Source organism: Symphalangus syndactylus, chromosome 2 (genome assembly GCF_028878055.3).
Source record: "Symphalangus syndactylus isolate Jambi chromosome 2, NHGRI_mSymSyn1-v2.1_pri, whole genome shotgun sequence".
NCBI lineage: Eukaryota > Metazoa > Chordata > Mammalia > Primates > Hylobatidae > Symphalangus > Symphalangus syndactylus.
This window is the reverse complement of record NC_072424.2, coordinates 93,989,787-94,016,445: the sequence shown is the minus strand read 5'-3', so window position 1 is coordinate 94,016,445 and position 26,659 is coordinate 93,989,787. Positions and strand designations below refer to the sequence as shown.

At 34.7% G+C, this 26,659-nt stretch overlaps 3 protein-coding genes across 6 annotated transcripts in view; 2 read left to right on the top strand and 1 right to left on the bottom strand.

Annotated features, from left to right (window-relative positions):
* Nucleotides 1-26,659, bottom strand: part of NT5DC1 (5'-nucleotidase domain containing 1) — a 138,299-nt gene that overhangs the window by 88,243 nt on the left and 23,397 nt on the right. The gene's annotated exons all lie outside the window — the stretch shown is intronic.
* Nucleotides 1-26,659, top strand: part of COL10A1 (collagen type X alpha 1 chain) — a 92,363-nt gene that overhangs the window by 60,415 nt on the left and 5,289 nt on the right. Inside the window, exon 2 of one of the 2 annotated variants that reach the window (XM_063620315.1) lies at nucleotides 25,303-25,471. In XM_063620315.1, coding sequence (XP_063476385.1) covers nucleotides 25,318-25,471 — 154 coding nt within the window. In that variant the 5' untranslated portion in view covers nucleotides 25,303-25,317. Of the gene's footprint in view, nucleotides 1-25,279; nucleotides 25,472-26,659 lie in introns of those variants that run through there. The other variant, XM_055262041.2, reaches the window with a different exon arrangement.
* On the top strand, nucleotides 12,952-13,431 carry LOC129472464 (60S ribosome subunit biogenesis protein NIP7 homolog). 2 transcript variants are annotated; one of them, XM_055262122.2, is made up of 2 exons: nucleotides 12,952-13,184; nucleotides 13,317-13,431. In XM_055262122.2, exons 1-2 carry the CDS (start codon nucleotides 12,952-12,954, stop codon nucleotides 13,429-13,431), a joined length of 348 nt encoding a protein of 115 aa, XP_055118097.2. The 2 variants fall into 2 exon arrangements, with proteins under 2 accessions (XP_055118097.2, XP_055118094.2); XM_055262119.2 differs by having other exon boundaries at nucleotides 12,952-13,431.

Sequence of the window (26,659 nt, the reverse complement as noted above, 5' to 3'; positions counted from 1 at the left end):
ACTTGAGGTCACACATTCAAGACCAGCCTGGCCAACATGGTGAAACCCCGTCTCTATTAAAAACAGAAAAATTAGTTGGGTGTGGTGGCAGGCACCTGTAGTCCCGGCTACTTGGGAGGTTGAGGCAGGAGAATTGCTTGAACCTGAGAGGTGGAGGTTGCAGTGAGCCAAGACAGTGCCACTGCATTCCTTCCTGGGTGACAGAGCAAGACTTCGTCTGAAAAAATAATAATTAAAAATTAAAAAAAAACATTTTCTTAACTGATCTCTCAGTGGCCATGGGTTCCCTCAGCATGCTCTCCATATTAGAGCCATAGTAATATTTTAAAAACATACATCTAATTAGGCCACTCTTCTGTAAAAATCCTTCAAGACTTGGCCTCTCATTGCCCTTGTCAAAGACTCGGCTTTTTATCAGGGCCTACAAAACAACATGATCTAGCTCCTATTCTCTAAGCTTCAACACTTATGGCCCACAAGCCTTCTCTCGGCTCCTCAACAGTACTTTGAGGGGGCAGATGTCAAAGGGAGACATCATAGGGAATAAAGGTACACCAATGTAGCAACACTTTCAACCTTACCTACCTGTGAGTGGGGGAACACTATGTTTTAAATAAAAAGCCATAAGTCCTAATGCTGGTTCTTTGCGCAAATCAAATTCCCTATCTCAATTTCCTCACCTCTAAAGAAGGGAGACTCGTTAAAAAGATTTCTATTTGAATCTTCAAGCTGTCTGATTTCATAACTCTTTCACCACTTATTTTATGTGGAGATTCCAGATTGAAAAATTCTACCCCAATCTCTAAACTGATTTGGTGCATCAACACTAAGTTCAAATATTGTCTTTTTAATTCAGTGTCTCCACCAGGCATTTGGGCTCTTTTGGAAAAACAATTTCTTCAATAAAGTCTAGATACCCTTTCGACAGTCATCCTTTGGCTCACCTTTGTTAAAAGCGTTATGTAGTTCACTATTCAAATACCATTCTGTTTTGAAAACTCTGTCTCAGACTCAAGTTATTTATCCTACTAAAGTAGCCTTTGAATAGGTTAGTGTTCTCTTAGTACTGGCAGGGAAATAATTTAGAAGATCATAATCCTAAAAATGCAGAGTCAGTCTGGTAAAGACACACTGTCTATCTGATTTCCTGTCATACGTACTGGAAGAATAAGTTAGTATATAGAAATGGCTTATAATATTCTGAAATTTTGCAGTGATGAAAACATATACTTAAGCTATTAATTATTTTAAAAAGTCTTAATTTAAAATTTTGGAAGTCATCTAGTAACTTAAATTGTGTCAAACAGCTAATAATATCATCCACACCTTCAAATTCTGAACCAAATGTATAATTACTCCAAAATGTCCTGCCAGGCAAAATGTATTTTGAGAACTTTGTTGACTTACTGTCCACTTGAATTTATCCATGGATTATGCACCTGTCTTATAGTAAAGAAAGAAAATTTTAAAAACACATGGAATGGGTTAAAAATCCAAACATCTAGGAAAGTCTACAAAGAATGGTCAATTCTCATCACTTAAATGTTTAGTATATTTCTAGAGATTAAAAACAAAAGACTGGCTTCTTAGAATAAGCTGTAACTTATAAATTGGTATCATGTAATACATATATTTTAAAAACATTTCTTTGGCTAGATCTTTATTTTCCCTGTTATGCTTTACTTTTGACTTATAGAAATGACTACCCGTAACCCACTCAAAATATGGGTTTAAAAAGTCAGTACATTCACATATATCTGAATAATAAACAGTATTTTGCTCAATTACTTAGCTCTCATAAGGAAAGACAAAAAATTTCTCAAAAAACCATTTTAGTTATTAATGACTTTGTTATATAAACCATCCAACTTTTACTCATTTCTTAACCAAAAAAAACTGATGTTCTGAAAAAATACATATAATAAACTGTTTTCATAGTAATACTTCTATTAATTAACACGTTCACATTCTGAGTACAGTGAAAATCAATATCCACAATCATGATTCTAAGGCATTGCAAGATTGGGTAGTACCAGCAAAGGAATATAAATTAATTATAATTTTAGGATCACAGTTGTCTATCACTGTATTCAAACGCTCCAAAAAGTAGACAATCTTTGGACGGCATGTATGGTAAATTGCAATGAAAACAAATGCTACAATATTTTCTATTTTGCTTTTTGTCTTTTTGTAAAGATTTTAAAAAATATGGTGTGTTTTGGAATAGATAATGCTTGGTATAGCATTCAAAATGTAAAGGCTGGCATACGGTGAAAAATAAGTCTCCCTCCCACCCCTGTCCCCACCTTACTCAATTTGCCTCTTAAGATGCAAGCACTCTTACTAGTTTGTTTATCCTTATACAAGGAATATGAGATATTCTGTGTTACATACATATCAATTATGTATTTTACGCAAATGCTGTATACCATCTACTCTATTCTATACACTTTTTTTTTTCTACTAAATATACTCTGGATGTCTTTTCATAGTCAAGGTGCCTCCACCATTTTTTTTTTTTTTTTTTTTTTGTGAGACAGAGTCTCGCTCTGTTGCCAGGCTGGAGTGCAGTGGCGCGATCTCGGCTCCCTGCAACCTCCGCCTCCCAGGTTCAAGCGATTCCCCTGCCTGCCTCCACCTTTTTAATGACTGTTAATGTAGCTAGTCCTTATGAATGAATATTTGAGCAGTTCCCTCTTCTGCTATTACAAACAATGGTATAGTCAATAACCCTATATATACATCATTTGCACACATGCAACTGTATCTGTAATATAAATTCTTAAGAGATATAATTCTTGGGTGAATGTGCATTTAACATTTTTAAAGTTTATATAAAGTCTTGTAACAGTTTCTATTTGCAATTTCTCATTACAAATAAAACTACATGTTTGCATAAGTTTAAGGCCATTTATAATTCTTTATCCATTATTCAACTGGGTTATTGTCTTGCTTTAAATACTTTTTAAAATAAACTTTTTATAACTTTTATAACTTTTTATATATTAAGACTATTAGCTCCATTACATGAGTTGGAAATTTTTCTCCCAGTTTGTCATTTATCTTCTTTTTTTTTCTTCTTTGAGATGTAGTCTCACTCTGTTGCCCAGGTTGGAGTGCAGTGGCAGGATCTCAGTTCACTGCAACCTCTGCCTCCCGGGTTCAAGCAATTTCCCTGCCTCAGACTCCCAAGTAGCTGGGATTACAGGCTCATGCCACCATGCCCAGCTAATTTTTGTATTTTTAGTAGAGTCGGGATTTCACCATGTTGGCCAGGCTGATCTCAAACACCTGACCTCAAGGTGATCTGCCCTCCTTGGCCTCCCAAAGTGCTAGGATTACAGGTGTGAACCACCATGCCTGGTCGCAGTTTGTCATTTATCTTTACTTGTATTTTTCTTTATATGCAGTTTTTTTTTAATGTTGTCAGATTCATACATCTTTTCTTTTATAGTTCTGGGTTTGAGGTCATACTTCAAAGGCTTTCTGACTACATGATTAAAAAATATATATATATTTTTATATTATTTTATATATATAAAAAATATTCCCCTACATTTTCTACTGGTAGTTTTATAATTTATTTTTTAATCCATAGACCTTTGATCTCTGTGGAATTTACTTAGGTATTAGGTGTGAGGTAGGGCACAACTGCATTTTTTCAAATGGCTATCCATAAGCCAAACACCACTTATTGAATAATCTGTCTTCCACTGATCTGAAATGCTATCCTTTTCATACATTAAATTTCCCAGTCTTTTTGTGTCTATTTCTGAACTTTCTATTCAGTTTGAATACCATGACACTTAAACAATGTAGATCACAAAGATTTATAGCATACTTAAGTTTAAGAAACATAAGTTATATCATAACTATAGGAAACTGTAAGATACAGATAAAGTATTTCCCCTAGATTTATTCCTATTTAATTCATTTAACAATAATTTATTTAACCTTCTCTTCCCCCTGGTACATACTTTCTTTTGTTAAGGAGAAAGTTCCAAGTGGCCAGCTAAGAATTTCTCTGGCTTTAATCCAAAGGGATTTCTTTCCACCATTTTGAGTAAAGCAACTCCAGTTATTTATTTACTGTCATGGAGCTTGAGAAATTCCTTCTTACCCCTTTTATCTGAAGTTGGGAGGTCAAAGTATGATAAAGTCTATTTAGCAAGCTGTCTAAAAATCACAGGTTGATGCCACCTACTCAAAAAGTACATAGCCACCTTTGTTCTGAAGCCTAGATAACTTTTTATTTGCTTGATTCCCTTTTAACCACACACTGGACTTAAATCTCAGGTTATCTATATTCCTTTATCATATCCCCAGGGACTCTCCCTGCCTCAGACTGCCCACCACACCCACCACACAAAGCATGACAGTTTTTTTTCATCAGTATTAATTGTAACCATAATCAACAAGTCAGGCTGTGGGACATATGGCTGGTAACTGTACATATGTTAACTGTGATAGGAAAACAAGGACATCCTTTTACTTCTGTGGTGCTCTCCAGAAATAAGGGAAGATTTCTGCCTGGCACAGTGCTCTGTACAAACACTAGACTGCATACCAAATTGAAATAGTTACCAAAGACAAAACGGGTGTTTGCTGCTCTCAAATACCATCACATAAATGTCAAAACAAGTTCAGAAAGTATCAAAAATTTGGTTTTATTAGTTTACAATTTTGAGCTAAATTACTGCTAAAAATAAAATAGTAAGTAAAAACTGAATAAAAAATGAATTGGTAAGTATCTGGAAATGAACAATAAATTCAAAAAATGAAACAATTTCTTATTTTATAGGATGGAAGATACAAATTTGATTTTCAGATCACTAGGGATACTTTAAAGAAAACTCTAAAATGTTAAGAGTAGATTATGTAACATTGGTAAATAAACAAATATTAGGTAAGAGGTAGAGAGAAAACAATCTCAAGAATAATCAATAAGATGACAATAACAGGACAGGACTTCTAATGAAATAACATAGGACCCATTTTAATCTCTTAAATAAGTATGAAACTTGTAGATATATCCTGAAGCAAGGATGTGGCCAATCTTCTTACTAAGAGATAATGAAGAAGAGAAAAAGTTTTGTATTTTGAAAATCAGCATTTCTTCTTACCATCAATTTAATGTTGATTTTTTTTTTTTAGCATTTCATAGTTACTGAACTTAGATTTTATGATCTGACAAAACGTATGATAAGGGAAACACTTTGTTGCTCATTCTTTTTATCATATCTCACCTTTCTGAACAAATTCTTTTGGGGACATTTAATAGTAAGCAGTTATCAGTTGTCCTCTGTTGAGGACAACTGTCCAACTTCTCACTGCAGAGTGAGGAGGAGAGTTTCAAGAAGCTTTCAATCTATTATAATGCTTCAAGACAGAAACTAGAAGTTCTTATGTCCTATAACTTTGCTCATATATTAGATTTAAGAGGCATTCCATTTCTCATGTATCAATCTGATGTACGAATCAAATCTATAACTGGTACATAATATATTCTCTAATTGAGCTCTTTTCCCTCAGATCACTTCTTCACTGCTGGCAACTAGCATATTTTAGAACAAATCCAGTAACTTTCAACGCCATCAGCCTAAGATCCCTTGTTTGAAAATGTCTGTTTTTGAACTATGTGCCAAACAGAGCTCTCATTCTCCTATCATGCATATTTGTGGCTGGGATGTGGTGAACTAGCTCAAAGTTGTCAGGGACAAATACCATTGGCTCACCACTCCTGGGTTACTTCCTGCTATCACACCCAGTCCCCTTAGGGAACATGTTACTGGTGTGAAGTCTAACAAACAGTTGTCCCAAAGTCTGGTGTGGATTACAAATAAACTCTAAGAGTCCGTTTACTAACTCATTAAAAATCAAGGTTAATTTAAATACACCCAAATATTTGAATTCTAAACTTAGAGTCATATATTTAAAGTAATATAGAAAATGAGGAGAAACAAATTTAATAGAGTTAGCAACTCAGTATACGTGAATGAAAGTTGGTGTTCTCCTTTTACACTTTAATTTTTTGAGACGGAGTCTCGCTCTGTCATCAGGCTGGTGTGCAGTGGCACAATATCAGCTCACTGCAACCTCTGCCTCCTGGGTTCAAGAGATTCCCCTGCCTCAGTCTCCCAAGTAGCTGGGACTACAGGCGCACACTACCACGCCCAGCTAATTTTTTGTATTTTAGTAGAGACAGGGTTTCACCATGTTGGCCAGGATGGTCTTGATCTCCTGACCTCATGATCCGCCCGCCTTGGCCTCCCAAAGTTCTGGGATACAGGCGTGAGCCACCGCGCCCGGCCTCCTTTTACACTTTAATGTTGTAAGAAGAATATGTTTGTTTTCATACTGTCTGTTATAAAAAGGATTCCAATTACATAGATCCCCAGGATATCCAAATATCTGACTGCAGAATACCCGACACCACCAATACATGAACTCTTAATATCCTCATTATAAAAATATAAATGATTGTATTTATTTGGCAATGTGTGTGAAAAATCATAACGATAAAGCTCCTAATTTTTCTAAGTTTTTTCTCAAGTTATAAAAAGGTTTAAGACATTCTACTCCCATCAATTCTTTATTATAAAGCATTACAAATATTTTGCTAATTGTTACAGATTAAAATCTAACAGAGAAAACACAACACAACCAAATGCTACTACAAACTTGATAATGTTGCAATAAATGACAGTCCTAATTTTTCTTGATTTCATTATAATAAAATGAATTACTATAGCTAATTTTGTTGACTGAATAACTTACTTCCTAGGCTTAGCCATAAAACAATCACTTATCTTTAAAATTATATATCAAACACCCAAAATGCAAAAAAAAAGTAATGCAACAAAATATTAAATTAACAGCAATAAAAAATGGCACACTCTCATTCCTTAACTATAGCTAACAAGGACAGTGTGACTTGGAAATTTTCATAGGATTAAAAAAAATTTTAAGTAGTAGAACGAATTCAACCTGAACATAAACAATTAAAGAGGTGGGAAAGGCCGGACACAGTGGCTCAAGCCTGTAATCCCAGCAATTTGGGAGGCCCAGGAGGGCGGATCACAAGGTTAAGAGATCAAGACCATCCTGGCCAACATGGTGAAATGCCGTCTCTACTAAAGATACAAAAAAAATTAGCTGGGTGTGGTGGTGCGTGCCTATAATCCCAGCTACTTTAGAGGTTGAGGCAGGAGAATTGCTTGAACCTGGGAGTCGGAGGTTGCAGTGAGCCGAAATCGCGCCACTGCACTCCAGTCTGGCGACAGAGCAAGACTCCGTCTCAAAAATAAAAACAAAAACAAAAGAGGTGGGAAAATGTAGTACTATCTCTTTTAATATTACCTATGTTTCTTAAAATTCCTTTAGTGTTTACGCCAGAGGCAAATTTATCAGGCATTTTAATATTATTTCTAAATATTATTCAAAATAACAAAATCCTCTCTCCAGGAATTTCCTAGTAAGAGCAAAAGGACGGAACCATAGTCTTCTACCAAATAAGACACAAACCATAATGTCTATAACTTTATCCATCAAATTTTCCCACCATGAAACACAGAGAATAGTTAATCCAGATTTTTGGATTTTGCTTTGGAATTTGCTTGATTTCCATGTATTCAGACTGACATATATGTGAAGAAACTGGGACAGAAGTAACGAAGGCATTAGAACACAAAAACAACTTTTAGATCTGATAAATACAGAACCTTACATCTTTAGTCTGAGCCAGACAGTTCACAAGAAACAAAAAGAAACAAGAAAAGCAGTGCCAAATTCTATTTTTCAAGGTTGGAAGAACATAATTAAGGTATTTCACTGCTTCCTGCTTATCTCAGCCACTGCCATTGACCGCTTTAAGCTATCATTCTGTCAAGATGCCCAGCTCGCTGAAGACATTCCTGACTCTAAGGAAAAAACAGTTTTTACCACACACTATAAATTAAGTATCTTATTTTCCTGTATATGTTTATTTTCAGATGCTAACAAATTTCAGCCAAATAATCAGAAGTAAGTTTATAAATTCATTGAACATGTTTTAGGAGTGAAACATAGGTTTAAGAGTAGAACTAGCATTGATGATATATAAGATAATTAAATGTAAAAAATGAAACCTGAAAGAGGTGCTTTCAAGTTTGAGTATATGTGGTTTTTATGTTATTAATTTTTTTTTCCAACTTGAAATCTCTACTACCTTTTCCTAAGTATATGCCAAATAACTTTTTTAAGTTAAAAAAAAAAAGCAAAAATAGAATTTAATCAAATAGTTTTTGGTGTTTTGTCTTTTACAATTAAATTACTAAATTTGGTCCCACAAATTCTGAAAAATAAAATGGAACAACTGTGAACTATACTATTAGTTTCATATTTAAAAAGAGTATCCATTTAGTTCCTACAAAAAAGTAGTTTTGTAAATATCAAAGGAATAAGATCCTAATGTCAATTCCATTTGTTATCACGTACAAATCAGCTATTAAATGAAACTGAGAAGTAACAAATCTCTTTTTTGAGTTTTCATCTAAGTAACTTTGTCAAAATTTTCCTAAAACAGGAATTCCTATGTATTTTCTAGACTAGGAACATCTCACATTTACAGTGTGTTTGTGTTTTTTTTTGGCAGAAAATCTTTTACTGAAATAAGACTCTATGTAAGGATTTTCAGTAATTAAATGCTTATCATAATCCTCAACTGGAAACATTCTCCTGTTGGAAACCAAAAAAAAAAAAAAAAAGAAAATGTGGTACTAGTTATTATCAAGTAAGAAGCAAAGTAATTTTTTCTTGAATTCAAATGTTGAATATAAACTTCTGTTAATGATTTACACAGAACCTTTGCAAGTAAACCTAGAATCAGAAATTCTATAAAAAGAATGGTCACCCTAATTCCATTAGAGAAAGGAAGGTCATCAAAAAAAAGTAATGAAACATTCTCTACCATCATTCACAAGGGTGCCAAGTTTTTTCTTGAATATACAATGACTTGGAGTCCCACTGGAAAGTTGGGAAAAGAACAATGTAAGTAATTTATTGAATCTCAATGAGTTATTTTAAACAATGGAGTCTATCTTAGATAGATGATAGCTGCAGATAACACATAAGATGCCCTAGAGAGTGAACATGTCACAAACTGAAAGAAAATATCTGCAACACATATAACTAATGAAAATACATATCCAAAATATGTAAGAATACTAAAAAAACCACCACCACCAAAAAAAAAAAAAATCTGACAAAAAGTAGGCAAAGGTACAAACAGGTATTTGAGAGAGGAGTAAACACAAATGGCCAATCAACATATAAAAATAAAGATCACCATCATTGAAATCAGTATCATACAAATACAATAAAATGAGACAGCATTTTACAACTACTGGTTGGCAAACCTTGAAGTTTAAATGACACCAAGTGGGTGTACCCTTATACTCTGCTGGTAAAAACATGAAACAATTTAGAAAATAATTTGGAATTAGCCAGTGAAGCAGAAATATATACACAGTTAATATACCACTCCTAGGTAAACTTCCTAGAAAGATTCCTTTGCATGTAGCCAGGAAACATGTACAAGAAGGTTCAGAGCAGTATTATTTTGGATGGCTAAATATCCATCACAGATAAAAAAATTCTGATAAACTCACACCATTGTAAACTACAGAGCAGTGAAAAATGAATAAACAGCCCCACACATCAGTATGGACAAATCTCAAAAACACAATGTTACATCAAAACAGTAAGTTGCAGAAGCAGATACATACAGTATAATTCCTTTTAAATATATAATTTAAAAACATGCAAGAGAAACATTATTGTGGATGGGATGTGGAGTGGTATACTTTCTAGAAGGACAGAGGGAATAAGAGACTCAGCATAATTAACTACATGAGGAAACACAGGGAATGCCATCAGGGAGATGGCATAGGGGTTTCAAAAAGAATGCTAATGTTAAGTTTCTTTTGCTGGGTAGCAGATACACGTACATGTGTTCATTGAATTAATATCCCTCACCTTTAGCATAAAAGAATGATATATACTATACACATATCAAAGTTTTCCCAATTTTAAATATTGAAAAAAATGGGTACCTGTTCTTGAAAATTGTGGAAACCAGCAATGTAAGGCAGAAAAGAGAGGTGTGATGTGCCCAGAAGAGCAAAGGAGGTGCTCCCACTCTGAGAAAGTATATTAGCTAAGTGATGTGTAACTGCTACCACAGCATTTCAGCTAGTTTATAAGGGATGGAACATAAGCATAAGTTGATGGCTTTAGGTAACAATGAAAGGAAATTAAACAAAAGAGGAATACTTGTAAATACCTGAGAGCATGCACTGGTGGAAAAATGCCAAAGTAGCCTTTGAAATTGGTGTCCATAGGAGGGCGGCATTCAACTCTCCGCTCTGCCACCTACTGGCTTTATGAAACTGTGGAATTCCTTAACCTCTTGGGCTTCAGTTTCCTTACAAAATAACAGTGGTAATATCTATCACGTAAGTCTCTTCTGGATCAAATAAGAAAAACAAAACACCCGACACAGGGAAGACTCTCAACAAACACAAGTCCAATCTGAAGACAAAGTTGAATCAGACCTAACCATCATGAGAATCATGGAATGTTATTTTTAAAATGAGGGATAGAAGACTCAGGTGCTGTACTAGGTCTCAAAGACACAACTTTTATACAAATGGCCCTCACCTTGAAGAAGATGTCTTAATATTAATATTTATAATGCCTTTTAAGCAAAAAATTGTCAAATTCCTATTTCTCTCCTTACTCCCATGACAAGAAAGATCTAAAGAACCATAGCTCATAACATAACCCACATGTGTAATTTGCAAATCAAAAAACTAGATCGTAAAGTGCCATAAAGTAAAAGAAACAAATTTTAAAAACTGGAAGGGCTCTTTATTGTCTTATAAAATGTTTTTTAAAATTCCAATAAACTTATTAACACTGCAAGTAAAATGCATTTTAAATGCAGTTCAATATCATTACACAGTAGTATACAATGTGTATTAAAATGTACAAGGATTTTGTGGTATCAACACTGAAAGTTAAAAAAAAGTATACAAATAGGTGGATTTCAAATACAATTGTTCTCAATATTGCTTTGGAGTCAGCTTTAGACTGTATTATTCAAAATATAATAATTGTATCATCCAAATTCTACACAAGAGTTTAATCATCATTTGTACCAAATAACAAAGAATTTATTCTTAAAGTTAATTACCCACAAATTGTTACTAGTAGACTGAGAGACTTCTTTTCCCCCAAAAAATCCACACTTTGATAAGGTCAGTTACTTCCCATGGGCTCCAAAACTCTTAACATTTTCCCCCAATATTCTTCTACTAGAATTTTTGCCAAATAACTCTTTATCCTTTTTTCTGTATTTTTAATAGTTGTCCTATAAATCATAAGAATACACCTTTTTTTGTTGCACTATTTTATCAGTCATTTTCTAAGTCATGTATGATCAAAATATCATTTACTAAATTAATCTTAAAAAGTTTTACTCTGCTGCAATTATACAAATCCTACTGGTCACAAAACTAATAATGCAATTATAAACTAACACTTACCAATGTGAGAAATCAAGATTTATGGGAAAATCAAACCAAAAGCAAGACTGAAAAAATATTCACTATCTATTCTTACTCTCTCAATATCATAGTTGTAATCAAGAGCATTCCCCTGCCATATTTAACTCATGCTAAATATACAATTCTATACAAATATAAACACTACAAAATGAAGTTCTACATGTACCCCATTAGTAAAGATTCATATATTAGTAATAATTCAAAAGTCTCCCAAAACATTGAGAAGTTTTTAGTCACACCATTCTGCCTTTTAATCATTATAACAGGCCATGATGTCCTAAAAAATAAGCATGTTTGAAACTTCTTCAAAATAAAAACAAATATATTGACATTTGCACTATTTGCTTTTCAATTAGCTTCATTTTTAATTAGCAAACTCTGAATTAGCCCATTTTAGAACTGAAACAACATAGCTCTTTCAATTGTAAAGAATTAAAAACAGTGTTTACCAATTTGAGATGATTTGGAAAGCAGACGTAGTGGGATTACACTTTCACACAAATCTTAACAAGGAATAGCCAACACAGTAGTTCCTAGTTAAGTAGTGCTATTCTCGGAATTATACTGTTTCTCATAAATCCTATAGAAATATATCCATAGAAGACAGTCACTTTACCATGGTGATCTTGGCTAGGATGCTTAACCTCCAGGCCTCAAATTCTTTATCTCTAAAGATGAGAATAATAACAGTACCTACTTCACGGGGCTGCTGTGAGAAGTAAATGAAATAATATATGCAAAGTTGTTAGAATTAGATATAGCACATAAGATCTTAAAATGTCAGCTATTGAGCTGGATATTTTCTTTCTTTTCTTTTTTTTGAGCAGAGTCTCACTCTGTTACCCAGGCTGGAGGGCAGTGGTGTGATCTCGGCTCACTGCAACCTCTGCCTCCCAGGTTCAAGCAATTCTCCTGCCAAGCCTCCTGAGTAGCTTGGATTACAGGTGCACACCACCACGCCCGTCTAATTTTGTATTTTTGGTAGAGATGGGGTTTCACCATGTTGGTCAGGCTGGTCTCGAACTCTTGACCTTGTGATTCACCTGCCTCAGCCTCCCAAAATGCTGGATGAGCCGGTGCGTCCGGCCAAGCTGGGCATTTTCTAATAGATTCTCACAACTCTAAAAGATAACTGGTTTTCCATATAAACAGGTACATACTGCACACGTGCATTTTATAAAAGATGTCTTGGTTCAGTAAATAATAGCATTTGTCTAAGTGTCTGTTGATGGCTGAAGGGATAAAGAAAATGTGGGACTTTTGTTTCCCACTACTGAGGCACGAGGATCCAGTGTTCCAACCCAGTGGGAAAACGCAGCCTTTGACTGAAGAGGAGACCCACGTAATGTTTGAGAAGACTGTGAAATACATTAGGGAGAATCTCCAGCTGCCAGCTGAGAGTCTCAATGGCACCTACTGTTCTCGGCTGCACAAAGACCAGGTGTACTACATGAGTGAGAAGATTCTGAAGCTGGCACCAATATCTGATTTCCCTGGGACCTGCTTCAGAAAATTCACCAAGACCTATGTGTTTCAGGTGCACATCACAGCTCTGGATTACCCTGCACCCTATGCCAAGTATAAAGTGTGGATAAAACCTGGAGCAGAGCAGTCCTTCCTATATGGGGACGATATGTTGAAATCTGGTCTGAGTCAAATCACGAAAAATACTTCTCCTGGCCAGGAAGTCGTGGTGGCAGACATCCCTTTGGGTTTTGGGGTGGCAGCCACATCTATGCAAGACTGCAGAAAAGGAGACCCCACCGATTTGTGGTATTTCATCAAGCAAACGCTGGTGAATATGTGTGGCACGAAGAGATGGTGACTTAAAATGAAGTCACTGCAAGGACTTACAGTGGTGTGGAAAGGCCCAGCTTTGTTTCCTGTGTTTGCATGTATTCCACCATTGGGTTGAATTTTGTCAAAACTATGACCTCTTCAGGTCTTCTTAGTTTATATATTATCCATCACTGACAAACACAGGCTGGATTCATCTTGTACAGAAATGGCTCAAAATTGGGGTTTCAGATCTTTGTGTCTGTGACTAAATATTCTGTTTCGTATCTGAATCTGAGGGCTTCTTGTTTTGAGTAACAGATTCCAAACAGTTGGAACTAAGGACAAGAACAGCTTATTGTTATCTGTGATAACACTTTGTTTTCCAAACTCATGATAACAGCACATGGATTTTCTCTGTTGTTTATTAATATGAAAGATAGATACTGCCAAATCAGAACAGTAAGTCGCATCTGAGATTTCACAAATGAAATCTGACTGAAATAATAACAGCAATTTATAGTAAGTGTTATGTGGTGTGGAAGAAAAACTTGGGTTCAAACCCCAGTTCTGCCGCCTACCAGCTAAATGACCTTGGATGAGTCATTCAACTTTAATAAGCTTCATTTTCTTCTTCTAAAAAAAACCCCACGAAACTTAAAAATTAGCTATAACCATCTACCTAAGAATGGTTTTTAGAATTAGAAGAATCATGATTATAAAGCATGTAACACAGTGCCTGGGAAATGACAGATGTCAGCCCCCTTGTCCTTTAAAAAAAAAATGTGTGCATATTACATACATACACACAAACACATAATATTATTCAGCCTTAAAAAAGAAGAAAATCCTGCTATTTTTGACAACATGGATGAACCTAGAAGATAATATGCTAAGTGAAATAAACCAGACACAGAAGGACAAATACTGCATGATCTCACTCATATGTGTAATCTAAAAAAGTCAAAATTCATAGAAGCAGGGAGTAGAATGCTGGCTGCCAAGGGCTGCAGAGTGGAGGGTCACAGAGAGACGTTGGTCAAGGGGCACAAAGTTTCAGTTACGTAGGATAAATAAGTTCATGAGATCTAATGTACAGCATGGTGACTATAGTTAGAGATACTGTATCATATACTTAAAATATGTTAAAAGAGTAGGTCTTAAGTGTTCTCGCCAATGTGATGGATATGTTAATTAGCTTGATTGTGATAACCATTTAGCAATGTGTGTATGTGTGTGTATATATATATATATCTGAAAATATATTGTATAGCATAAATATATATACTTTTATCATTTATAACTCAATAAAGCTGGAAAAAAAATTTTTTTAACGTGAATATTTGTGAAACTATGACCAAGGATGGGTATGTTGATCCACGGTTTGGAGTACTGCCAGTAGCATATATATCAGGAAAAACAATGTTTTTTAATTGAATTAAAGTCCAATGAGTCGAGTAAATATTAAATATAGCTCTTGCAAAATGCTTTTGGTAATGGAAGTTATATTGTTCATCAAGTAATGAAATGGAATACTACGTAAGATTTTAATGAGAAAAAAGTTAATTTTGTCCAAGCATAACTTTGCTGAATAACAAGCAGAACTAAGGGCTCTACCAATATCATCTAGAGAACTCACATGGAGCTGTTAAATAAAGAAGGGGGGGGGGGTTATGGATGCTACAGAAAAAAACTGAAATATCATTTTCTAGTACTTACTTGGATTAGTATCTCTTTCAGCTCTAATATTCGTATTTTAATGATATTGATGCAATTCTAAAATTTTCATTTTATAAACTTGAATATTCTAAAATATTTATCTGATACTCACAACCCGAATAATAACATCTTCCCCCTTTAAGGGTCATATATGTATTTCCGCTCAAGAGAGAAGATGCTAACGGGTAGGTTGAACAGAGAAAGAATTAATAAATGATATCAGTAGTCTGTGAGCCCATTTTTATTTCCTGGCATATAGTATATTTTTAATACATTGAGGAGTTGAATAAATCAATGTATCAATAATTAAATGGGGTATAGATGAGTAAAAGATAATGGGAAAGTGAAGCATGGCTATGTCTAATAAGTTATTTGTTGCTCTGAAACTGCACAGTTCAGGTTTCTGAGATATTTAAAGAAATCTCTCTAAATTCCCAAGATTCTAGGCTCTTCTCCTTTTTCTTTCCATCTCAGGCCTAACCTGAACCTACCCTCTTACATCTATATCCTCCTGCCATGGCTACTTTCACAAAAACTGTCTTTGAAAAATCTCTGAAATTCTAACTTATTAGCCAGTAGAACAATTTAAGGTACAAACTTACTAGAACAGCAACCATGGTTATTTTCTTTTGTGAAAACTACTTTGGGAAGAAGTTGTTAATACTAGGACCTCTACAAGAATTCCAAGTTATTATTTTAAGGTAAGGAAAGGTTTGGAAAGACTCAGATCCAAACCAGCACCATGCAAATGGCCCTATCCCTGGGCATCCACAAGCATGAGGCAAACCATCCACCTCAATAAACATGGAAATCTGGTGTCCTGACACTCTTAGTTCCTTCATTCAGGAACATTTATAAGGTCTATGCCTTACAACAGGCACTACTTGTATAGAGTGGAATTTCAATAATAAATAACCCATAGTCCTTGAGTTACATTCAGGAAAGAGTATAAAGTATGAGAAAACACCATTTCATGATTTGGAAGATAGATTCACACAGACACTAAAGAAGCCAGAGGCCATAAGAGGCTTTGGTGTCTGGTGTTTATCTCCATGAGTCTACAGCAGGAAGTAGCTCCTGCTCCAGATTCCTAGAATCCAACCTGGCAACTGGTACACATAGAGGGTCACAAAAAGTCTGACAATCATTTGAGAAGACTGTCTAATATCAGAGATATTTACCTCTTTGACACCAGTATGGTCATAATCACCAATCACAATTGTGGAGCATTCCCAAGCACTGTTTTGCCACTTATGTGTCATTTCACTTTCCAAAGTTCCTAACATATGAAATTAAGAGAAAGTAGGGGAAGATGACAGCATGTCTAAACTTCCGCCTGATTAGCATCATAAGTGGCAAGACTTATTTTTGACTCATAAGTTATTAAAGATAGTAAGAATTTCAGCACTAATAAGATCAAGATCACTGGGGGAAAAAAACACTATTAATGGTTATTATATCTCTATAGTATATACATTTTATTTTCTATTTGTTATGTTTTTCCTAAATAGCAATTACCTTTAAAATATGAAAGAAAGTAGGCAAAGAGGAAACCAGGGTGCAAAAAGGCCAGGTGATCTGGTCAGTATTACTGGTGGGCAAGAGGCAGGAACCAGGGACGGCAGGAAGACCCACTTGGCATCTTTGCACTGTTAGGGAAGAGGTCTGTGGGTGAGGTAACACAATTATTTGATCAATGGCTAAACAGACAAGGGCCCAGCATTACTGGGATGTATTTTCATTGTTAATATGAATAAGTTAAATAGTTGCGTAAGTATCTGTTTTGACGATGGGTTTCTTCGTGGTCTATGTTGCCACACAGACCCTACAGGTACTCAGGTGCCCTATAGGTACTTAATATTCTACATGTACTCACGTACCCTACAAGTACTTTACTTTGTACACTATAGATGGTGACTGTGGAGTTGTTCTCAAGTATGATAGTAAACAGAGGAACAAAGAGATCTAAATAAAAAGTGTTACCCTGTGACTTCTCTAACATTTTAATTCTCTGTAATTTCTCCTTCCAACTTAGCAGAAACTGCATGTGAAAGGTGAAGTTGCAAATAGCGTAGGAACATGTGTGAATGGTTGAGAACCCATTGGGTGGCCAAGATCCTTGAAGATCTTAGGTCAAGGGGCCAAGACATTCTATATTTGTAACTCAGCTGGGTTACTATGGAAAGCAGGTGATGCCATTAAGTGCTTGGCGCAGAAAACTATGAGCTCTTCAAGTGATGCAGCAATTTGTGTATAACGGAAAACAGAATATAAAGCCCTTGTTAAAGCTTTGTAAATGACTCTCAGTTTTTCTTGACCTGACCTGACGTTTCAGGGGTTTTTCATAAACACCTGTTTTTATGCATGAATTTCTCTTTTCAAACCCTCAGCAGGTATCTAACCACTAAACCACATTAGACTATTTATACAAATAGTTCATTTTTAGCTTCTGGGTTCTATAATGGCACCTAAGAATGTTCTTTTAAAATTTTTTCAAGAGGAATGAGGTACAGCAAGGTGGTGGTGGAAGGTGCCCTGACTAAACTTCTCGGCACTTTTCCCATTTCTGTCCTAAAAGGTTGAAGGATTAGAAGAACAGGAAAGTCAGTATCCTGCCAGACCAGGGGGTGAACACATTAGCTCAGTTGCTGGTGTTTTCCCTCAGTGGACTCTCTCGCCAACAGCTTGTCACATCAGAAATGTAACTCAGTTAAACATCAGGCCAGGGGATGTGCATAATAAACTAGTTTCCTTGTCTGAAGAATAAAATGATTGATGTGGATGAACTTTCCTGCCCCTTACAGCTGAGTCTATGAAAGAACAATAATATTCTGAATAAAGACATATGTACTTCAAAAGAAAGTTTTGCATGAAAAAAACTCATAAGCAAATTAAAAAGAGAAATAAACTGGGAAAAATATGTGAAAACTGTATCACAGAACAGAGGTTTAAGTTATAGAACATGTACAGGAAAAGTAGGCTAGAGAAATGGTCTAAGCTATATGAAAAGATACTCAACCACGCTTTTAGTAAGAAGAATGAAAATTACAACTAGACTGAGATTCCAATTTTCACCTCTAAGGTGGACAAAAATTAAAAAGTTCAACAAAATCTAAACAACATATCCTGTTGGTGATGCTGAGGGGAAACAGGGCCATGAATCCCCATTCTACGACTCTCTCCCAAAGATATTCAGGCTACATATACACCCACACACCCACACACAAAGTTACTCACTATAAAGTATTTGTGTTAAAGACATGGAATCAACCTAAATACCCACCAATGATAGACTAGATAAAGAAAATGTGGTGCCCATGGAATACTATGCAGCCATAAAAAACAGTAAGATAATGTCCTTTGCAGGGACACAGATGGTGCTGCAGGCCATTATCCCTAGCAAACTAATACAGGAACAGAAAACCAAATACTGCATGTTCTCACTTATAAGTAGGAGCTAAATGATAAGAAACCATGGACACATAGAGGGGAACAACATACACTGGGGTCTTTCAGAGGGTGGAGGGTAGAAGGAGGAAGAAGATCAGGAAAAATAACTAATGGGTACTAGGTTAATACTTGGGTGATGAAATAAACTGTACAATAAAGCCCCATGACACAAGTTTACCTATGTAACAAATCTGCACTTGTACCCCTGAATTTAAATGTTAAAAAAAAGTATTTGTATTGGCAAAAGACAGGAAATAACAAAGATGTCCATCTATAGGGCAATGGTTGAAAAAACTGTGGTGCATCTATACAATGGAGTACTATGAAGCTGTAAAAAGGAATGCAGACCATCTTTACACAATGTTATGCAATGATCTCCAATATAAACTGTTACCTATAATAAAGCTTCAGGTCAGGTCAAGAAAAACTGAGTCATTTAAAAAATAAAGTATGTACACTGTGATGCCATTTACTTAAGAAGTTGGGAGGGATATAAATGAATAACACATTTTTTAATAAAAAGGATAAATCAAAACAATGTTTTAAAAATGGTGACATATATAGAAGGAAGGTGAAACACAGAGTGGATAGGTCAGTAACAGAGGCTACCCTTCTCTGAATATTCCTTGTTTTATAAATTTGACTTCAGAAATATACGATGTTTGCCGGAGCTGGCTTATATTGGCTTTTGGTGAATGTTCAGGTATTTTGTGATTGGGTTGTCTGGAAACTGACCATACCATGGAGATCAGCAAACACATCTCCTTCACCCTCAAGTTGGTTGTTAAACATATATCCGAACATCAGAGAAAACATATGTACTTTAGGAAAGTATAAAACAAATTAAATTTAAAAAGAACATTCCTAAAAATTGACAGCAAAATGAAACAAACTTAACAGTGTATTGAGTGGGTAGTATTACCACATTGAATCAACTGTGTCATGTGACTTTACAGCACAGTAATGTGGCTCTAGTGAAAATACCAAAAGAATTGCAAACATAATCAAACGGCTTATATTTTTTTTCAATATTCTGGTATGAATATTGGTATTTTTATTTTGAGAAACTGTGAGTATCATGGAATAAACAAATGAATAACTATATTATTGGCATGAGTACTGGGGTTTTTAGCATGGGACCAAGGAGCTACAGATACAAGATTGAGGTCATTAAGTAAACACCTGTGGTCCTGAATGTGCATTGGCTACATCAGTAAAAAGTTATCATATATCTTATATTTAATGAACATCCTGTGCACACATTTCTTAGCTCTGTTCACTAGAGAGAATGAACAACCCAGAAGCAATGTGCCCAGGACAATGTGCCCAGGACCCAGACATCCAGGCACTCAGACTGTGGTTTCTATTTCCCACAAAAGAAACCAAGAGTCTGTGGAGAAATGTCTTATTGTAGATCTGGGCCACGAAAGGTATAAAATATTAGAAGGAAAGAAGCTACAAAAAAAACTACTGGGATCATGATCAAAAGAACTCAGGAGCCAACTGGAGGAGGAGAGGATCTCACTGGCCAAAAATGGGAAAAAAATTCTGAACAATAGTAAGATTAATAAGTGCCATGGACTGAAACACATACATTATAAACTCAATGTTTATAATGATACTCAAACACACACACCTCCCTCACTATACCTGTGGAGGATGCTAGGAGCAGCTTATTGTTCTAAATGCTGGTAAAGGCATTTCTCCTGCTTTTTCTATACACACTGTACTTCAGGGTAACCAAATAGTTGATGAAGGGGTGTTTTTCTTTATAGAAAATATCCTAGCTAATAAATAAAATAAAACTGATAAAATCAGAATATCATTTTATAACCTATAATAAAATATTGACTGTAGGCAATTACCAATGTCCAGTAACATCAAAGAGACACCAGCAATTAAGGGCTTCCTGACAGAAGTATATCATACCACTCTCTGTAAAGTGTTCTTGCCAAAAAATGTATTTGTGTGTGCTGTATCTGTGTGTGAATGAATGTATCTCAAACCTGAAATCAGATGAAAACTCTAGATTTAACTATCAATCTCCACAGCAGCAAGTTAAGTGACAACAAATTCTAGATCATAGGAAATTGTATGAGACAGATGACATGGTTTTTCAACAAATAAACTGCAAGGGAGTAAAAAGTGACACAAGACACCTAGAGTAACAGGTACTTTAGTCCATTTTACACTACTATAACAGAATGCCACAGACGGGGTAATTTATGATGAACAGAGCTTTATTCGGCACACAGTTCTGAAGGCTAGGAAATCCAAGAGGATGGCACCAGTATCTGGAGAGAGCCTTCATGGTGTAGTATCGCATGGCAGAAGGCAGAGGGGCAAAAGAGGGCAAAAGTGTGCAAGAGAGCAAAAGGGGGCCAAGCTTGCTTCTATATAAAGCCCACTCTCACAACAACTAACCCATTCCCACAATAGTAACATTAATCCATTCATGAGGGCATAGTCCTCACAACCTCATCACCTCTTAAAGATCCCACTTGCCAAAACTGTTACATTAAGAATTAAGTTTCCAACACATGAACTTTGGGGGATACATTCAAACCATGACAGCAGGGATATATGAATCAACCTAATTTCAACAAACAATTTATCAATCAATAAAAAATACATGTGGATATGTATGTATGTGTTTCTATATAATATAGACATGTGTATATATATGCTTGTGTGTATACATGTCTATATATGTATGTGAACTACAGGATTTGATGATATTAAGAAGTGGCTGATTTTTTAATATGATGATGACATTGTTTTAAAGAAAAAAGACTCCTTATCTTCTGGAAAAATATACCAAAATATTCACAGGTAAATTGGTACAATATATGGGATTTACTTCAAAATTTGAAGGAGTGGTGAATGAAAGGAGAATTGAGTGACAGTGAGTTGAGATCAGTTTGAATGACAGGCATATAGGCATTTATTGTAACTATTCTCACTACTTCTATAAAAGACAAGTTTTCTGTAAAAAAGTTTAAAAAGCATATGAACACAAATAACAAAAAACAATGTAACTAATATTAACAAGCTGGTAATAGAACACTGATATCAGACTATACATTCTAACTTAGGAGGCCATCATGATCACCTGAGGAGCTTTATGAAAATATAGTCTTTGAACCACCACTATCTTAATGAACCTCAAAGGCTGAAGGAATTGTGCCATTTCCCTCAGGACAGCAGGAGTGGAGAAAAGAGGCTGAGAACCACTGTGTAAACACTTTAAGGGTATAGAATATATATTATTCACCCAGTATTTATCTTAATGTCTAACACTTAAGAAGCACTTAAGAAACATAACGTGAATTAATTAACGATCCACAGATGTGCAAATGAATAGGCAAGCTTAATAGTAGCTAATTGCTAGATGTGAAAAAAATTATTATTCATATTTGATATTGAAAAAAATTACTCAGGTTATAGAGTTTAAAGAGTATGGCTCTCTGTTTTGAGTGGAATGGGTTTCCTTCATAAAGCCACAGACTAGTCACTTCAAACAGCTGCAAGTAAACACGCAGAGTAAAAATAGTTTTAAATACACAATTGGGCGGGGTGTGGCTAGAAAATATTCTGATTCTACAATCTGTTTTGGACAAGACAGTGCTTCTTATGTGACTAACAAAGCAAACAGCAGTCAGATTCCTTGTGCTGAAATAAGCACACTATTTGCAAAAAGGGTTGAATGTCCAAGGCTTATTCAATAAGGACACCACATTTTCCAAAACTAAAGGGGAGTATAGAATGACAAATAGCCACATATATTTACATATCCCTAAAAGAAGACACACAACCTCCTGGTATGGATTTTTTTGTGTCTCTAATAAGTACTAACTGGAGCCGAGTCTACCATCTGCCCATGGAGAACAGCAGAATACCTCAAGCACAGGAATAATCTAATTTTAAAACTGGGAGGAGCTTAGAAACCACCTAGTCCAAATTTTTCATTGTGTTGATAAAAAAACAGACACCCAGAGGGGTTAAAGTGAAAGGCTCTGAAAATTGTTGCAATAGCCACAGATGAACAAATGGTATACACAGGGGCATAGCACTATGTATTAAGAGCTGAGAATTAGTCTTCTGAACATTCACATGAATGACAACTAACAGGGTATCAGTCTCAATTATAAGCAAATAGCAGTATGTGTGTGCATGTGCATCACCATATATATACACAAAATATTAAAATATATATTTTTAATAATTCCTTTCAAAACAAATTCAACCCAGCATTCAAAAGCATCCATAAAGTTACCTCACCTACTTTTTCAAAATTGTGTCCAAATGAGCCATAAGGCAGAAGGCAGGTGTTTTCTCACACTTATCTTTTGTAGTATCCTACAGATGTAGCAGAGTACATATTATAATTACAAAAGCTATTCCATATATAATTTCCAAATGACGAAATAATAATTATAATATAAACTTTCCTATTTTGTTATTCTGAACTGCTATAAGAAACATATTTTATATGTATCTGTGAGTATTATACAGAGACATGTATAACAATGTAAATTTTTTTAATATGGCAATCAACAAAATGCTTAAAAGCAAGAGGACAGAGACAATGAGATGCCTTATCCATTTATATTTCCATAAAGGGCTATACAAGGCTTTGTTTAAAATACAGAAAATTGCTTGCAGGGGAGGGAAAGGGACAAGAAAAAGGACAAAGCTTTAGTTCATTCACTGGTCAAACTTTCAACTATTTCAATTATTGATTAGTCCTGAATCCATACTACTTTAATTCTGTGGAGGTAGAAAAATGATGTGTCTATGCCTGTGCATGGAATTGTCCTCCTCAACCAGTTCACCTGCATAGTCAATTTGATTTTGATTCAAAATGATGAAATTAAATAAGATAAAAAATTTGGACTCTCAACTTCCCATCTTTATTAGATTTTTTAGGATCCTAAAAACTGATTTTAAAGGTTTCCTAATGTTGTTAAGACTCTAACTACCGAAATTGACAATAGTGTTTACTTCCACCTTTGAGGAAAAGTATTTCTAATTGGGATGATTCCTAACTGCAAGTTAAGCCAATAATATTTTTTTTAAGCTGAAAGCAAAGTTTGAAAATTTTTTTCTCCTGAAATAAACACAGCAATCTTATGTAAATTAACATAATATGAGATTGTCAAATTAAGGGGTTTTTGCAAATTCTACTGCAACTCTAAAGTAAACCCAAATTTAATCAAGACAATCTGAAGTCATTTACTGAATACAGCATAGTGTTGTGAATAAGGGGTCTAAATCCTTCAGGATAATTATATTGCTAACTCTACTATCAAATTCACTCTACTATTCAAATTTTCCCTGTCTGAAAAAATTAAAATATTTAATATGCTATCATATTTTAAATTTCTCATAACTTCTGAAGGCTTATACTAAAATTCTGATATGCAAAACAGCATACCTACATTTTCATCATTTTGTTTCTTTTGCTTAAGCCTAAAAGTAATTAAGAATTGGGGTCAGCTATTTTCACAAAAATTTATGAACATTAATAGACACATTGGTAACTTTATGTAATAACTCAACAATTTAGATGATGGTTTAAATCCAGTACCCCCTTCAAGGAATTCTTTATCCGCTTTTATGTACTACCACATATTATATAACATCAACCAATTAACATAAGAATGTACTTTTCAAAAATAAAAAGGGGGTATCATCATTCCATCATGAACCAGCCTAAACACTAGAGTATTAACTAATAAAATAAAATCACAGAAAAAGATAGTCCCTGGTTAAAACTATTAATACATATTTAAGACAAAGGGTTTATTTTTCAGTAAGAAAACAAGGAAAAGGAGAGCCCAGCCTGATCTTGTGTGCCTGCCCAATAGAACTTTCCACCATAATTAGTGCTTACCACCTTTGAGGGGAGGAGCTTAAGCTCAGGGTAACTTCATGTAGTAAGGGAAAAACAGTATAAATACCACTGAGCAGCTCTGGAGAGGCACCTTCTGCACTGCTCACCTGGGCAGAGGAGGCTTCAGAAAGCTGCCAAGGCACCATCTCCAGGAACTCCCAGCACGCAGGTAAGCGTACGCTCACTGGTGGACTTCCATGTTAACTTGCTTGGAAAGAAACTTTAATAATTTAAATACTTGAGTTTTCTCAAGTATTAGAAGTATTAAAGTGATTTAAAAAAATGGGTTTCTACTAAAATGCACTCAGAAAGTTCTTTTTGCATCAGTCTATAGATGATAGTCCTAATAAAACCATATTGTAAAAATTTGCCCTAATCCGAATTTCAGTGTATTTTGAAACTATTAGATATTTCAGGCTATGTCAAAGATCCTGGATTATTTAATACAGACATCCAATCCTAATTTGTTTCTTTTTCTTTAGGTAAATCAGGTAATCAAGTGAAAATAAAATGATTTACCTAAAGAAAAAGAAACAAATTAGGATTGGATGTCTGTATTAAATAATCCAGGATCTTTGACATAGCCTGAAATATCTAATAGTTTCAAAATACACTGAAATTCGGATTAGGGCAAATTTTTACAATATGGTTTTATTAGGACTATGTCTTAGTTATTTTTGGAATATATATATTCACATAACTAAAAAATGATCTCTCATTTATGGCACATATTAAAAATATACAGGATAGGTTAAAAAAGTAGATAACTGTATAAAGAACTCATCTGTGAAACATGAGAAAAATAAAATAAGTTAATAACAATGCTGTATAAAGTTATTCTTTCCTGTTTTTCAGAATCCATCTGAGAATATGCTGCCACAAACACCCATTTTGCTGCTAGTATCCTTGAACTTGGTCCATGGAGTGTTTTACGCTGAACGATACCAAACGCCCACAGGCATAAAAGGCCCACTACCCAACACCAAGACACAGTTCTTCATTCCCTACACCATAAAGAGTAAAGGTAACCTGAACTGTATATTTTGCTCTATTAACAAGTTGGTTGTTGCTTTCTATAATCTTAATAATCTCTTTAACAAAATGCATTTAACTTCGGTGTTATTGTCAAACTTCTTAATTAGCCCAAATTATTACAACAAAGTGATCTGTGAAAAAAGTAGAATAAGAATATCCAATTAGTAGAAAGGATATACTTGAAAATATAGTAGAAAGATATACCTGCAGAAAATTAGAACTTTTGTGTGTAGAAATTTTTTTCTCAGATGCTGTTTTTGCACAAATAACTGCATGTAATCCAGAAATCTTGATCTAATCAAAACTAATCAAGTTTAAAAATTTTAAGCTAAAAATAACTGCCAATTGTACAAAGAAGGTAGCTGGTTTATTTAGCTGAATACTTAAACATTTACTTTTAAAACTAATTCAACTAGCCCACAAAGAGATATAAAACCGAGTCTTATCAAAAAAATCTGATGCCCCCCCCCAAAATGAACAAATGTAATTATGAGAATTGTCAAGCAGGCAAATGAAACTGCAATTCTCATAGTTACTTATACATTTTGAATATAGTTTAGCGGTAAAATGCAGAGACTTAACTATAATGCATAAGCTGTGTGACCTGAGGTAAGTTACTTGTCCTCCCATGCCTTAGTTTCCTCATTTGTAAAATAAGGAGCAGCTATCTCAAGGGCTGCTGCGAAGTTTAAACGAATTAATACCTGTAAAGTGCTTTAAGTGTTGGTATTACTTCTACTACTACTTCTGTTACTCCCAGTTTTACTTCTACTACTTTTAGCTACTAATACAGCCTTCAATAAGTTAATTTTCTTCTTGAATCTGTTGCTTATCTGTCCAGTTTTCTTGGTTACTCTTTGAAGATTACTGAGATAATATATGTAAACCACTAAGGTTCTCAAAGAAGGGCAACTTCTAGGCCTCATATTCACTAATTTTATTTAATAGCAACTGACACGACTGCCTATAAAATATCTACAGAATAATATAAACTGACTGTAGGCTTCAAACTCCCTTTCCATAATTTTTTTAATTATATATTTTATACTGTAAATAAAGCTAAGGATATTTGTTATAAACTTTAAATATTATGCTTTTGAGAACAACCATTTTGAGCAATGAAACTTATAGAATTGTCTTTTTAAGAAGAAAGATGGAATTTAAAATATTTCACAAA

What these genes read in the sequence shown, in the direction of transcription:
- LOC129472464 (XM_055262119.2), top strand. Translation starts at nt 12,952, where the DNA reads ATGTTTGAGAAGACTGTGAAATACATTAGGGAGAATCTCCAGCTGCCA.